The sequence below is a fragment of the Tachysurus vachellii genome, chromosome 21 (genome assembly GCF_030014155.1).
Source record: "Tachysurus vachellii isolate PV-2020 chromosome 21, HZAU_Pvac_v1, whole genome shotgun sequence".
In the NCBI taxonomy this organism is placed as follows: Eukaryota; Metazoa; Chordata; class Actinopteri; order Siluriformes; family Bagridae; genus Tachysurus; species Tachysurus vachellii.
The window spans coordinates 4,970,142-4,987,000 of record NC_083480.1 but is presented as its reverse complement, the minus strand read 5'-3'; the positions used below and the strand labels follow the sequence as shown (position 1 = coordinate 4,987,000).

At 40.3% G+C, this 16,859-nt stretch overlaps 1 protein-coding gene across 2 annotated transcripts in view; it reads right to left on the bottom strand.

The window, feature by feature from the left end:
• Nucleotides 1-1,598: 1,598 nt before the first annotated feature.
• The window catches only part of sdk1a (sidekick cell adhesion molecule 1a), a 264,282-nt gene continuing 249,021 nt past the window's right edge, over nt 1,599-16,859 (bottom strand). The window contains exons 36-45 of one of the 2 annotated variants that reach the window (XM_060896811.1): nt 14,415-14,530; nt 13,749-13,935; nt 13,032-13,169; nt 12,078-12,239; nt 11,576-11,701; nt 11,236-11,400; nt 5,998-6,135; nt 5,736-5,856; nt 4,914-5,043; nt 1,599-4,681 (exon numbers count right to left, since the gene is read on the bottom strand). In XM_060896811.1, coding sequence (XP_060752794.1) covers nt 4,409-4,681; nt 4,914-5,043; nt 5,736-5,856; nt 5,998-6,135; nt 11,236-11,400; nt 11,576-11,701; nt 12,078-12,239; nt 13,032-13,169; nt 13,749-13,935; nt 14,415-14,530 — 1,556 coding nt within the window. In that variant the 3' untranslated portion in view covers nt 1,599-4,408. The remainder of the gene's footprint in view (nt 4,682-4,913; nt 5,044-5,735; nt 5,857-5,997; nt 6,136-11,235; nt 11,401-11,575; nt 11,702-12,077; nt 12,240-13,031; nt 13,170-13,748; nt 13,936-14,414; nt 14,531-16,859) is intronic. The other variant, XM_060896812.1, reaches the window with a different exon arrangement.

The window sequence follows — 16,859 nt, the reverse complement described above, 5'->3', positions numbered from 1 at the left end:
TTATGGTGGAGCTTCACAGACCCTATTAACAACCTGGGATTAAAGTAAAACTATTATTCTTGATTGAAACTTTTCATTTTGAAGTGATATACAGATATAATCCCCTCTGGACAAATATGTCCATGATGCATATAATGTATTTTGAGAGAAGAAAATTAGGAAAGCAAGCTAACAACAAACTGATGTTAGCTAAATAATGGTTCTCAGTGCAGGACACCTCCAGGAGTGTGTGAAGCATATAAAGAAGGGCTCGGATTTTTTGGTAAAAATCACAAAACACGTTATCTGTGTTCTTAAAGTCGGTAGTGTTTTGATTGTTCACTTGAACTAAATGGGTATTAATCCAAACTTATTTTAAAGGTGGTCTGCTGGTGTTCAAGAATCCAAAGCTGTCCAAAATATAGTGATAGCAGATATATATATATATATATATATATATATACTGAGTTTTGTATTTGAATAGTGTGATTATGTTCATGAAATAAATATGTGGAACGGATTTTATATTTAAAGGTGTCTGTATAAAAAAGTATGGAAACAAAATAATGGCACTGAGTTGGACATCCCTTTTTTTTTCTTCTGTGAAGTCTTTGTAGATGTTGGTGTGTCTGTGTGGATTTGTGTTCATTCAGCTACAAGAGCATTAGTGAGATCAGACACTGATGGTGTAAGAGTGAGGAGGTCTGGGGTTCAGTCTGTGTTCCAGTTCATCTCAAAGGTGATCAGTGGGGTCGAGTCAGAGAATCTGACTTGCAAAACTTGCACCCACACCAGACCTTTGTGGACAGGATTAGACACCTTTGTGTGCTTGTGACTTTGGTACAACTGTTTGGAGAGGAACCTCATATGGGTGAAACGGTCATACGTCCACATTGGCCATATAGTAAAGAACCTGAGGTTTGATTAGTATACAGGCTGGTATGGTCTGGAGTTGACTCTGACTCATTCATGTCGACTAATTAATTGTTAATATTCCAGTTTGTAACTGAAAGAGAGAATGATTCATTTTGTATGATATCATGCAAAGACTAGGAGAGGGAATGTGTGTGTGTTTTTGTGTGTGTGTGTATGGGGGGGGGGCTGTCCCGAAAGAATCTGAGAAATTAAACAACTAACCAAATAAACATCATTTAACCAACAGGATATTTCCAAGATTTTTGTGTGATTTGTAAGATGTAGTTGGACTGGAAAGACCTGGCAACCATGGTTATCACTCCTTCTGCTCTGAGAAGGGAAACATACTTTACTGTATCAAACACAACTGATAAAGGTACATTAAGATGCTAGACTGTATGTTAAAGACTTACATCTGCCTGATAGAATTACTCTAAATGGACTAAACACTAATCTATAGCGTAAGTGTGAGAGACTCTCAGCTTTGTTTAGTTTGAGTTGTTGATGTTGTGAATGTCATCCTGCGGCACCAAAGTCTGTAATCACAAGCTGCCGGTGTTGGTAAGAGTAACAGTGTAGAAATGTTTCTGTGCCATATAAAGCTATTTAATATTGGAAAACAATTTCTTTAATTGTGTGTAAGTGGTGTGAATAAGTTCATGATTCATTTGAAGTCAATAGCAAACATTTACTTTCACTGAAAAAAAGTTGGAAACTGCCTTTACTTCACGGACGTTGATGATACACTCGTGCTGGGGTGAAATTTCAGGTAGAAACATGAACATGTTGCCTTGCTTTGTTCATCTTTTTAAAAGCTGTGAACCAATAAACAAACAAACAAAAAAAACATGACATAAGATTAACTACAGTACAAAAAATAGAGAGAGCGAATAAAAATAATATCCTTAATACATCTCTATCACATAAAATAAAAAGGAGAATATTTAAAAGCAAGAAAAAAAAAATCAGGAAAAAAAAATCAAGAAATAAAACTAATAAAAGAAATAATGTCCTTATGGCTTATGAGTGCTGGAAATACAACTTCACACTCTGTCTCAATCTTTCCATCCGAAGACGTTTCACACACGTGGTCATGTGAGCGGTTACGGAAACGAGACAATGTCTTCAAACCAGCAATTGAAATGTTTTCATTTGTGCTCAAATTTCATACAGATTCAGAAAAATGTCAGCCCAGGCTTTTCTGATCCCTGAACTCACAATGTCTCTGGTCCAAAACACTGCAAATAATAATGTGCAAAAGCTCACTCCAGTCTTTTTAACGCACGTGACTCATATGAACAGCTAATCAAACCTGCTATGAGTTAAATCAGGTGTGTTTGAAGAGAGAAAAGATGAACGTGACCCAGAGCTGTGTCTCAAATGGCATACTGTAATCTTACAATATACTGTAAACTCGAGTAGCATCAGTGACGGCTGGATTTGGATAGTAAGTCTGTTATAACACAAGGTCTCCGTGATGGCGTAATAAGAATGATGATGGGAAAGGCCGGCACGTTTAAAGGTAGACAGCCAACAGCTGGTATTACTGGTACAATCTCCTGCCAGGCCACCAGAGGGGGTATAATATGTTTTCATGTTATGTGTTTTTTGATTGCTCTCATGTTTCGTGTCATGGCCTCCTTATTGATTTGTTTCCCACCTCGTCATCTACTTCCCATTTGCCCTAATAGTTGCCCTTTATATACTTGACATTGTCTGTAAGTCCTTTGTCAAGGCATTGTTTAATGATGTGTTTCGTTACATTTACAGCATTTGGCCGATGCCCTTATCCAGAGCTAAGGGCCCAGCAGTGGCAGCTTGGTGGACCTAGGATTCAAAATGTCAGCCATTTTATCGGTAGTACAACGCCTTAAACCCCAAGCTACCTCATCTCTGTTTATCCCTCTTGTGTCTTTTGCTTTACCGGCACTTTTACGCTTCTCTTTATTTATGGTCTGTTTAGTTTCATGTCATGTCTGTTATGTTTGCGTTCATGACATGAATATAGTCAAATTTAGCTACTATTTTCTTCTCTAAGCTTCCAATGCAACCAAATATAGAATTATTAAACTTATTTCATGCCATTTCTGTACTCATTTAAAGCTTGTTCTATTGGTAGCTGATGTTTAGCTTGTATTTCTAGAAAGATGCAAAATCATCTGGCAGTAGAATAAGAAAATGTAATGCTTGAAATAAGTAAAAAGTATCTAGAAATAAGTTTAATAATCTTATATTTGCTTTAATCTTATAACAAGAATATAAAAATGTAAGATATTTTACTGAAAAACATCAGCCCAGATGCAGACGCAATCTAGGACTCTTCCATGTATCGTTCTTACGTTCGATGTTGTGCTTGGTTTTATCAAAATTCAGAATGATCCTCATTGAGACAACAGTAAAAACAACCTGCTTATTAGTACATGGCAAAAAATAAAATTTACTGAATACTGAAGGTTTTTTTTTTTAATCGTTGAAAGAAACGATCGGGGGAAAGTTCTTAGCTCCATTATACCAGCCGTTCCTGAGTAACGTCTCAGATCAAACACTGCCATTTTGCTGTAACTGTGTTACCACACATCACTGAAGAAATTTCTGCTTCTACTTAGCGTACACTAACATCTCAAAATTCGCCATTTGAAACACAGGGTTGCCTCCATGACTGGAGTGAAAGCAATCCATTTAACCCAGGCTTTGAGTAGAAAAAAAAGCAGGATTTCTCTGAAACTGATTAGGTCTTGGATTACACTTAATCTGTGAACATTAAAAAAAAAAAGTGTCTGTAGTTGTTCAGCCTGATTAACAAACTGCAATGTGATGTGTGAGGATGACATGCAACACAGGGAATCACTGCACGACTGATGGCGAGGCTTGCTCACTGATGATCGGGCTCCACTGGAGAAGACAGTGTGATAGCTGTGGTCATGACCCTCAGAGTCCCACTGTAATGTGCTTCCTCATCACACCTGTCACAGTTTCATGATCTTTTTTGAAAACACGTGTATATACAGAGACACTGAAGGCAAGTGAGATTATTCAGACTTGACAGTATATACAGTTTATAGTAGATAGTAATTACAGAGATTTTGTCCTATGCAAAATCCTCTGTAAAGGGAATAGCGGCAGGAATGCTTGTGTAGACGGTGAGTGTTTGGTGTGCCACCAATGAAGAGTCACTGCAGGAATGTAGCATCACTTATCAAATCTTTAAATAAACACCAGTTGTCTGCTACACCCTGCTTTATCCCAAGCTGGTAATACAAATCTTTACTCATCTTCTCCAGTCAAGTCTGAGCCTACAAGAAACATGTACAGTAATACACTATGCTTTATTTATCTCAGAGTCTGTGGTTCCAGTGATTTTCCATGAGTTCTCCTTGTCCATTAACCCATTCACAGGTTGTCCCTTCATGCTGAAAGCACAGCTATAATGTCTTCCCACATGTTGTGCATTTTCCCAAATCCCTCAGTTACCAGAACGAGAGATCTGCAGAGGGGTCCTGCTCCTCGGGGAACATCACACGAAGGATGAGAAGCCTGTGAGTGGTGTACGCGAGCCTGGTGCGGGTTGCCCAGCAGGGGTGTACACGCCTCCCACGCTGTGCTGAGTCACGACAGTCTGATAGTAGCCCTCTCCGTCTCCACTGGCGCACTCTTCGTACGCGCAAGCCAGCGTCTCCTTCAGGCCTTTCTGCTGCCGCTTCCACGAGTTAAAGTAAGACGGGTCGCTCATGTAGTGGTTCACGAACGAGTGCTTGATCGGTTCCTCCTCACACTCGCTGTCTGTGGCCTGGCAGATCAAATCACAGGAGCAGAAGCATAAAGTCTCATTGTGTTCTTATGACGGAGGTTTGTAAACAATTATAAAAATCACTATTCAGTCTGTCCTTCAGTGTATTATAATCAAATGTGACCTTTGACTTATAATATTTTAGTTAATAGACTACAATAAAAACGTCTCAGTGCTTCATGTGGAGAATGACTGTTTAAGTGTCTCTATTTGAGTCTAATCCAAGATTCACCTCAGATTCAGACAGTTCTGCAGCTCGTTCTGTAAGGGCTGTAGAGTCTGTGGACACTGCGCCATTGTAGTTGTTACAGATATCTTCGTCTGAGTAGTGCAGACCGGCAGGGTTGGGCCGAGGCGGGGATCTGTCACAACAGAGGAGACAATAGAACATATACTGTAAAATAAACCTAGTGTATATAGAATATAATCCTAACTACTTAACCCTAACTGAATTGTCTGAATTCATGAATATACATGAAGCATGCATGTATGTGTAGCTGTGGTAAATTTATGTGTATCGGGTCGATCTCGAGCTTGGGTTGGATTCTTGGTGTCTTTGTGTTCGCTTGGGTTTCCTCCTCATTGTCAATCACTTCAGCTACAAGTTCATACAATGATGCTGTAAGAGTCAGTGTTCTAGTTCATCCCAATGGTGTTCAGTGGCGTTGAGTCAGAGTCAGGGCTCAGTGCAGGACACTCAAGTTCTTCCCCTCTAACCTTCTCAAAACATGTTCTGTGTTTTGTGCACTGGTTCATTGTCAGGATTGGAACAGTATTTGAGGTCCGGTGAAGGGAAACTGTATAGAATTGTGTTTCCAGCTTTGGCTGTGAAGGTCATGTGTCCACTTTTGTCCATATAGTTTACATAAATTAAGATATAATAATTTTGATATTCCGAAACACACACCCAGAAAAATGAAACATGTGGCTTACTGAATAATTCCACAGAATTCTATCTATCTATCTATCTATCTATCTATCTATCTATCTATCTATCTATCTATCTATCTATCATGTGTTCTGTTAAGACAGGATGTAGGGAGCATGATCTCACCGGGTGCCGTTCTTCCTAAGGAAGGAGCTCTTGACGTGAACAGGTCTGCTGTTCAGCTCCAGAGCTGTGAAGCCTCCATTGTCCAGTGTGACCCTCTCCTCTACCGTGGACACAGCTTTACCTGCGGTGATAAGCATATCATCATCGTGGCAACAGCGCTAGGATCAACAGACCAACATACAGACCGGCATTCAGCAGCTCATTGTATGGGAATTGAGTATTCTGTAAGTATTGAGTGGATGCATCACGGTCTTGGTCACACCTGTTCCACAGCTCTTGTACTTCTTGTTCTGTCCATGCAAGACGAGGCCAAAAACGATCATCATGAGAAGAATTAGAGCGCTCAGAATAAGGATTATGAGAAACCACCACTCCTCATAAAACGGGGTGTCCATCTGGGCTGTGGGAGCAAGAATGAAGACAGAAGGTTAGAGAAAGAGAGACCGAGAGAAAGAGATGAGAGAAAAAAAATGATACTAAGCCTGATTTCTCATTTTGTTGGAAAATGCTTTTCATTCTTCCTAAAAAAAAAAAAAACAATAGCCACATCGATTGACACAACAAAGAGTAGAAGTTTGTCTATAAACACCACCACCATTCACTCATTCAACATTTACTGCCCCTGTGGAATTTAGCAGAGCTCTGTGGAATTATTTCTGCAGCAAGTGGTAGAAATAGGAACTGCAACTATCATTAATAGAAGCCCATTAGGACAGGAATCACACTGCCCCATGCTCAAGAGCTGAGCAATGGACAGGGCAGTTAAGGACAGGCTTTCCAAATTAGGTTTAAATTCTCTTTTACAATGACTGAATGTTTTGAATTAGTATCAAACCATTTGTATGATTTGGTTGAAACCTGGCAACCCTGATTTATACCTAGATATACCAGGTATATCTAAAACCGTTTAAAATGATCCAGTAGACGGTATGCTGGATGACTGCATTCTGAAAATTTTTAACTGCTTATTACAGGGTTACTCTAAAAAAATCATTAGACAGCAGTCCGTAGTTTACGTTTAACGTCATCGCGACACACCATCTATGGTCATGAACCTCTGTTGACAGTAAAACAGTCTGAATGTATTTCTACTCTTCATGTAGACTGAATGAGTCTCTGACCGTCATCTTTATGGTGCTGTAAACAGGACGTGGATGTAGAACTGTTATCTCTAATACACAGTCAAACAAAAAAAGCCTTTAGATAAGAACCATGACATCAGCTTTAATATGTAACCTGAAACTATTGATAACAGGGCACGACCAAAACACATTTCCTAACACCGTCTGTTCCACTATTGCCTAAACGGAAGTCACCTTCAGCAGATGGTTTCACATTTCATTTCCTAGTGAAATTAGTTGTGGGAATTGTTGCAGTATGTGGAGAAGCAGCACAGAAAAAAAGTCATGGTGTGTGAATCTCATCTTGCTCAAGCTTTTGCTTGGGAGAGCTGGGAAGAAAGTGGCCCAGATATGCCAATGATCTAAAAAGACAAGATCTTCTGACAAAGCTTGACTGACTGGTTGACAACAATGTTGAGACAGACTGACAAGAGCTCTGAGGTAGAAGATGATGCCTGTGGTATGAAAGCTTCAGTCTGGAGATTCATGGCCCTTTCAGACAACCCTCTACCTTTGATGCATATACAAAAGTCAAAGTTCTTCATTCTGGTGACATTATTCACTTTTCTGAAATCATAAAATTCTGTTCAATAATGTTTAGAGTTCCTTTAAAAGATTTCTTAATCCAGCGCACAATCAAAAGGGTTTTCAGTTCTAAGTTCAGTAGGTGCGTTACCCTTGTATCGAAATTCATCGGCTCTTTTATCGGATAAACCTAATATCCACCAAGGAAACGCGATCAACACAGAACAACTGATAGCCAAACATTACATGGTTGATAGAAGATTCTCAGCACCGCAATAAAACTGACCCAACTGTAGCACTGAAGTGTGTGTTGGATGATCATTAAGGTTAAGGGACTTGCTCAGGAGCCCAACATTGGCAGCTTGGTGGACCGTTGATTCAAAATCAGAACCTTCCAAAAAGTGGGCCAACACCTTTACTGTTGTCAGTCACTGCTTCAACTGACACACTCATATCAGCGCCACATAATACATGGAGTCCTCTAACTCTAGTGCCCATCTGATGGTCCCTTTCCCTCGATGGACTGGGTAGAGGTAGAATATCTGTGCATACTAACATAAACACATTTCTGGCGCTCTTTTCCAGAGTGACTTACAATTTATACAACTGAGCAACCGAGGGTTAAGGGCCTTGCTCAGGGGCCCAGCTGCGGCAGCTTGGTACATCTGGTTTTCAAACTCATGATCTTCCCATCAGTAGCCTAATGATTTCCAGACAAAAATAACCATATTGTTTTAACAAGCAATAGATTTGGTACATTATTTCTGGTGTGAAATCACTTTTTTTTACGCAAATTGCTTTTCATTTCAGGTCGATTCTGCGATAACAATCAAGAAAAAACAAAAGTATATTTTGAAATAGTCTTGAACCCGATGTCCACCAACATGCTGATAAGTGTCCCTGAATATCATTATTTTGCATGAGTCACATTGTAAATGCCGGTGAAACTTCACTGCCACTGCAGCATTAATGAGTGTGTGAAAGCTGTTTGTTTTCTATGGATGATTAAAATAAGGATTTAGAGCAATTCATTACAGCAGAGCAGTTCCACTAATCCCATGGAACTCTGTGGGTTGAAGTACACAAAACAACAACTAATCATTCTGTCACTGAATGCTGAAACTAACCATGGGAGGAATTCATAAATGTAATGGACAGAATTCCAGAGTTAGCCTTTTTCATACATGGATAGCTAACAGTGTGTACTGTATGTGGCAGCTAGGAAAACAACAGGCTACTTCTAAGAGTCCTAGTCTACCATCACTAAAGTTAAAATGATGTGTTTAATTAAGTCTGTTCAGTAAATTGACCCGCACAGTTGTACAGTTTGACCAAATGCTCAGCCTGGCAAAAGTATGTGGACACCTGACCATCACACCCACATATGTCCAGTCCAAAACATTGTTACTGACATGAAGTAGGTCCCTCGGTACTGATATACTGTATAACCTCCATTCTTCTAGATTTGTGTCTGTGTAGATTTGTGTTTGTTCATCTACAAGAGCATTAATGAGATCAGACACTGATGATGTAAGAGTGAGGAGGTCTGGGGTTCAGTCGGTGTTCCAGTTCATCCCAAAGGTGTCAGGGCTCAGTGCAGGACACTCGAGTTCTTCCACTCCAACCTTCTCACTCCATGTCTTCATGGAGCTCTGTGTTTTGTGTACAGATTCATATAAAGCTAGTGGGTGCAAGTGTTGAGGATGCAGAAGATAGGGATAGGTGGAGAGAGATGATTCGCTGTGGCGACCCCTGAAGGGAAAAGCCGAAAGAAGAAGAAGAAGATGATTCATTGTAATGATGGAACAGTGACTGATTGAAGAGAATCAGCATACAGAGACGTTCTATACAATCAAACTTTGAGGTAACTTTAGTGGGAGTTTGGTGAAGAATCTCAAGGGGGTCATGGTCAGGTATCCACACACTTTTGTCCAGATTGTGGATCAGCCTGTCTGCTTTTGTTTAGGTGAATGTGCCCAGGTCAGACCACTGCAGGTGGAAGTGTTGTTGATGTTTCAAGCAGCATCATAAAGGAAATCTGCTTCTTAAAAACATGTTGGGCGTAGAAAGAGATTGTTGAAGCATACTTGAGAACATTTAAAGAGGCATGAAGATGTGACAGAAAGCTCACCAGATCTGACAGACAGATCTGCATGTTGCTTTAGAGTAGCGTAGACGATATGCTTTTAGTTTAGTTTGGAATAATTCTTACACTCAGTAGTGAATAAGATGAAATTGAGCTATTCTTATGCTTAGAACTGCACAACGTCAGAATGCTGAGTATCTCTCATTCTCAGTAAGGAGAAAATGTCAGCACGTTCTCAACAGGAAGCAGCGGCAATACTTTAAGGAAATAAAATGGAAATTAAAAAAGCGCTGTCTGTTACTGTCTGGTGAAGTGCTCGATCAGGACGAAGACTCGTTTCAGCTTTGATATACTGCCTCCACCAATTCCAGAGCAAATTGTCACACTGGTCCTCCACTCAGTCATAGATTTACATACACAATATTCTGTTTTTACAAATAGGCCTGTTATACTGTATGTGAGCAAACCCGCAGGGCACTGATGTCACTGTGGTGGAAGAAAAGATTTTTGTCAGATCACTTTATCACTTATATCACTATATTTTGTACTGGGTATTATTTTAGGTTTCATTTTTTTTTACATTGTTATTTATTGTAAAAAAAAAATTCATTGTTATTTATACCTGTTTTATATGGATTATACATACATAAACACAGTGGCTTTATCACTGCTGATAAAGAGTTGAGTGTGTGTTAGTCCAGTGTAAAGTTCATTCGAATGCACAACAATAACAGGACACAGTCATCTAAACAAACATCTAAATGATTAAATAAGGCTAAATATAAAACTGAACCTGATCTAGTTGCAGGCTGCCACTGACTTTAGACCAAATGACATACCTCTACACACACACACACACATACACACACACACACACACACACACACACACAGTTCCTAGTTCCTGAAATCCTTTGAATAGTATTAGATTTCAGGCTGAAATTCATTTCATTAATTAAGTAATCATATAAACGGAGTAAGGAATTTGTTTTTCTTTCTTCTTTCGGCTGCTCCCTGTTCGGGGTCACCACAACGAATCACGTGGTCCGCATAGTACATTTGACACAGGTTTTTACACCGGATGCCCTTCCTGATGCAACCATCCCAAATTTAATCGGTTTCAGAACTGAGAGTTAGCTCTTCAGTGTCTGGGTTAGCGCCCTGCCCAGGAATCCTGCCGCTGGACCACCTGGGGTAATGAATAATGTTTAAAAAAATAATAAACCCACCATAATGAGAGTCTTTATAAAGTTAATCTTTAAACTTTTTGACTGCACATATAAACATGTAGTCGCTTTACCAGCAATTTTGTATTTGGGATTTCTTTTTATTTTTTGGGGAAAACAATTTCACGTTAAATATAAATATAAAGCATAGAAATTAGGTGTGTGATGTTCCTTAATATGCAGCTCTTTTTCTGTGCAGGTTTATAAAAATAAAATAAAATAAAATAAAATAAAATAAAATAAAATAAAATAAAATAAAATAAAATAAAATAGCATTGCTGGCTTAAGCAGTTAAAGCTCTGTGTTTTTGATTGGAAGATCATGGTTCAAGCCCCAGCACTGCCAAGCTGCCACTGTTGGGCCCTTGAGCAAGGCCCTTAACCCTCTGGTGGTGCTGTATCATGGCTGTGCTCTGACCCCAACCTCCAAGGTTGGGATATGTGAAAAAAGAATTTCACTGTGCTGTAATGTCTATGTGATAAAATAATAATAAAAAAATAAAACTGTTGATTGAGTCTCACTAAGTAAGAAAGGAGTATTTACCCGACATGGCAGCAGAGGGCGCACTTGGCTCGCCGTAGCCATAGTCGTTGACAGCCAGCACTCTGAACTGGTAGCTGACTCCGTGGCGCAGTCGCTCCAGACTCACAGTGTGGGAGGTGCTGGAAGGAGGCAGGTGCCTGACAAAGGTGTCCCATAATCCTTCATCTGCAGGACAAAGTCACAGCCACAGACATGGAGACGTCATGCAATCTCTCAGACATTTGTTACACTTGTCTTTTATCCTGGGTGCTGGGGTATGATTTGTATTAAAGTAATGCAGGATAAGAACAGAAAAGAGTTTATAGAGACTAAATGCTGTATTCGCCTAATGGTTACACACCTGAAGGGCGTGCCTCAATGACGTAGCCTGTCACGTGCCCAGCTCCGGTGTCTCCCGGTGTCCAGAGGATGGTCAAGCCAGAGCCAGACTTAGTGACGGATGTTTTGAGAGGAGATCCTGGAGATCCTGAATTAAAAACAAACAACACACAGCTCTGTTTTGACCATTTTTTTTTTTTTATCTCTTCTTTTTTTTTTTGCTTTAACATGTCGATACACTGTTAAACCTAAATCCCTTTGAAATGTATTTCAGTTCCTTCAGTGCAGATAGGGTTTAATGACCACATGTGATCGTTGTATGGATAAAAGCAAGCGGAGCATGAAATGAAGCCCTGTTCTGTCTGACCCGTGAGCCCACATTTCTTTCACCTACTGAATCACGCTCAATTAAGCATTTCTCTCAGCCCTGCTGTTGTTGTGTTACTGTATGCATTGTGTGTCGTGTTAAGCATCACGAGCGGCCACACGCTGGTTGATTTGTTGTCAGTTTGCGGCTCACACACCTTGCACGGGTCCCGCCGTGATGTTGGCCTCTGCCTCGGGACCGTAGCTGATGGTTTTGGCCTGAACACGGAAGCTGTAGGTCACCCCTTTTGTCAGGTCTCGCACCTTTAACCAGCGCTGCCAGCTGCCCCGTATGTCCACCGTCACCACTTTACTAATGCCTATACACACACACACACACACACACACACATTATTATTATTAGTAGTATCTGTTGATTAAAATGAAATACTTCTCTGAATGTTGACACTAAAGACAATTAACATAATTTTTGGCTCTAGGATAAAGTGAAGGAAAACATCAAATGACAGAACTGGAACAGCGGCTTTGAAAAGCGTCTCAGCAACAACATGCTGCTTATGAGCCAGTGATAATTTATGTGGGAAAACTTAAAGAACTACCGAGTCCCCCGAGGGCTTCTTGGCACTTGATCAGTAATTCAGAGGTGTACACACAACTGCTGGCATCTGTGCTGTTTATTGGCAAGACAATACAGTACTCTGAATAATAATAATAATAATAATAATAATAATATAAAAGCAGCTAAAGTATTGACAAAAACATTTTGTAAAAGGAACAGACATAGGAACAGTTTCTTCCCTCAGGCAATCCATCTGATGAACACCTAACATACACAGAACAAACCCTATTCTTACATTGTCTACAAGTACGCATTTATATTTTATTTTTGCACATCTATATTTGAATTTGCACATCTTTACTTCAATTTGCACACTTATATTTCAATTTGCACACATATTTCAATTTGCACCTACAACTGTCTATTATTTATGTGTTCATTTCTTACCATTACCTATATGTTTACACTGTGGAGCTCCTGTACTAGAAAAAATTCCTCGTATCTGAAAACATACTTGGCAATAAAGACCTTTCTGATTCTGAAATAAAATAATAAAAAAAATCGTATGGAATAACATAATAGGGGCGTGTACCTTGAATAGGGGCGGTGGGCTCGTATACCACCCTGTAGCCCTCTACTACTCCGTTCGGCGACACAGGAAATCCCCAGGACACGTTCAGCGTAGTGCTGGTGATTTCAGAGAAAGTAATAAAGCTCGGAGCACTTGGGGCTAAGAGACAACGAGAAAGAGAGGAAAAAGCAGAACTTTGGTGCGTGCTGAATAATAATGAAAATGAGCCCAAACAGATTCACCATGTTAAGAAAAGCAATAAACGCGACCGAAAGGATTTTTTTTTTTACTCTTCGTACAATTAATTCACAACATTTGTCGCCTCTGTGTTCTCTGTTCAGCATGTGCTCCCTGTTGCTTTGGGAAATGTCAACGAGAGCACGAGAGCCTGTGTTTCCAGGGCTTGTGCTAATGAGGTCACATGCACACCAGTTGAATAAATTGTGAACTTTTTTTTTTGTAGATGACTCATGGGTAGTGTGGTAGCGTGTAGCCTGCTGCCATTGCAATGAGTTAGCGCCTCGGGTCAAACGATTCCCTGCTAGCGCACGATTCAGAGCGACAACAGAGAACAGCATTAAATGTGCACAAATGTTACTCTGAAGGAATAAAACCAACAGGAATTTTGTTGTGGTTTGGCCACCAAACACAACTGATATTATGATTTAACCTGTTCAGGGAACGATGCTAGAGCAGGTAAGAGAGAGTAAAGTGAAGGGAAGTGAGGCAGAACCTGACCTGACTGAAGAGTGCGCCCCCTCCTGGGCTCACTGAGCGGACCGTCTCCTGCCGCGTTAAACGCAGACAGTTTAACCATGTAGTACGTATAACTGGTCAGGTTTTTCAGCCGTACGCTCGTCTCAGGAAGAAACAGGATCTTCACTTTTTCTGTCTCGTTCTGGTTGTCCGTCTCCCAGTAGTGAATCTGAAGGCAAAGCAGTGGGAGAGGGGGAAGAAAAAAAAAAACACAAAATGTGAGGGATACAATCAAAAAGCTGTCCTTGCTGAATACTAAACATTCAATTCCAAGCCTCTGCTGCTTCCTAAAAGATGCCAGGTATTGCAGAATGCACATATTCAATAAAAGCTTCAGGGAGCTGGAAAAAACAATTCAGCTGTATTCATGCAGGGTTTTCCTTTACAGCCCGATGTCTCTGTGTCATGCATTTTTCAGCGAGGATCTCCTTAACCCCTGATCCGTCATAATTATTTCATGGCCCAAATGACTCGCTCTTTTAAAGACACTGTCGAACAAGATCATCTATTACAATGCATTGTAAAAGCAAAAGACTCAAATTTATTCGAGTATATTTTTCCTCCGTGGAGAGATGGAGAAGGGAATGAAAGAGAGGGAAAAAAGGTATCATAGGAAAAAAAAAACAAAGGAGGAGGAGATCTTATGACCTTATAGCCCTGGATGATGCCGTTCTGCGTCTCGACAGGGGGCGGCTCCCATTGCACCTCCAGCTGAGTGGACGACACCGTGTTGACCTGGATATTCTGCGGAGCCACGGATGGAGCTGAGAGAACACAAGAGGCGATAATATAAACACACCACACACAATCACCACCCACAGCAACGCCGGGTCAATACAGTCTCAGCACCAGGACACATATTGACACGTATTTACCACACACACACACACACTTGCACAAGCTGGATACGAATTCAGCAGCACCATAAGAGAACTCATTTTAGATTCTTCTCCAGATGAGTTGAAGGGGGTGAGAGCTACAAGTGCTCCAACAACACAGATCACACTGACAGACCACAAAGATCACTGAGCGTATCAAACTCCAGAAATATTAAATCAGCCGGACCTTTAATACCAGAGAAAACGGAAGCATAGCAACATGTTTGGTGCAATTTCTTGTGCAAAAGCCCTGATTATGTATAGAACTGATGGTAAAATATTCAACCAGCATTAGAAACAGCTCCATATTTGATATATGAAGTGCAGTATAAAGAGTGTTGAAGACAATATTGTAATGTGTCAGATGTAGTTAGTGTTCTGTATAAGGAATATTGTAAGAATGATGTCCGTGCGTCGGGCTGCGTCTCAATCAGCTTCTAGTTAAATAGTCAGGTCGCTAATCAGAGAGTCAACATTTCAAGGGCTCGCGTTTTAATGGCTTAATCCTTTTCTTGATTTGGGAAAAATGATGAATATTTATGTTTCATATTTGACTCAGAGACTTCCATGTAAGGACTTCAAGCCACACCCACTACTCAAAACAAAACCGCTCTCATTTGCATAATGTAGATTCAGTGACATGCCCAGATTTCTACTGTATATGAACCCCATGTTAAAAACTCATCCTGCTGTTAACACACACAGGCTACACATTGATCACCGGAATAACAGTTCATTCCTGCTACAGTCTGCCTACAGCTACATCAAACCTGAACCCCACACCTAGTCCTAATCTTACACCTTATACACACACACACACACACCTTATACATACATACATACACACAAACACACAGCTTGTACATTAGATATACACAAACACACAGCTTGTACATTAGATATACACATACACACAGCTTGTACATTAGATATACACATACACACACTTTATACATACACACATACACACACTGTATACATACACACACATCTTATACATACATACACACATACACACACCTTATACATTACATACACACATACACTTTATACATACGCACACATACACACACCTTATACATTACATATGCACATACACTTTATACACACGCACAAATACACACACCTTATACATACATACATACCCGCACACAAACCTTATACATTACATATACACAAACACAGACTCACATACATACATCCCCCCCCCCACACACAGATTCACATACATGAATATACACACACACGCACAGACTCACACACATACACACATGTTCACAAACCTGCTTTCCCTCAAGCAGTACCAAACGTCATCATTAGGAGGTTTATCTATTTGTTTGGCGTCCCCCTTCTTCCTCCTTCTGGGACTAATCCCCCTGCCTGACCCCCTCTAACGATGCTGTTAATAACCGGATGCTGATAACCCTGTGCAGCTCCACCAGCTGCTTGACTTTCTTTTGACAGACTCATATTTACTGCTTCATTAAGTCTCTTACGAGAGGCAACCATAAGCAGCCAGAAGACGTGCAGGGGAAAAGAAAAACACCAAAACTGTTGTTATTGCTCTCAATAACAAGAACATCCTATTTTATATATTCTGGTTGGGTGTAAGAATATTCAACAGTGCAAAGTTTACAAAAGAATGTTTTACCTACTTTGATATTCAGGATTATATTAAAAACCAAGCCGACAGCCTGTATTTGAAGAAATTTAGTGCCGTTCAATATTTGTGAGCGAGTCATCCAACCGAGGCGCTAATGCATCTTACTATCAGACAGACAACGATTTTTTTTCAACTAAAGGCTTTTATCAGAGACATTAAATCGGTCACACTAAAGATGATTTGCCCGAGTCGGCACCAAACAGCGACTTTTTGTAAATCCTAACCATAATGCAGTGCAGCAATTAGAGTCTGGGTTCTCATGGTGCGGCTCTGACGTCGTCGTGTCTGTCCTGCTGTTTGGCAGCTCATTAGATACGGAAAGCTGCTCAGATTCAGCTGTTTGCCGGGCAAATGGAATATTGCTCCGCAAATGATTGCACTGAACACGGGCTGTTTTTAGCGCACGAGGCAACTTGGGTTGAACTGAACAGCACTCAAATCTACCACTTCATTTCTTTGGGGTTGAAATGACAGCGCATTGCTAAAGGATACTATTTTCTGCTCAGATATAGTAGAACTGCTCAGTAGTGAGATCATTAGCATGAAAGCTTC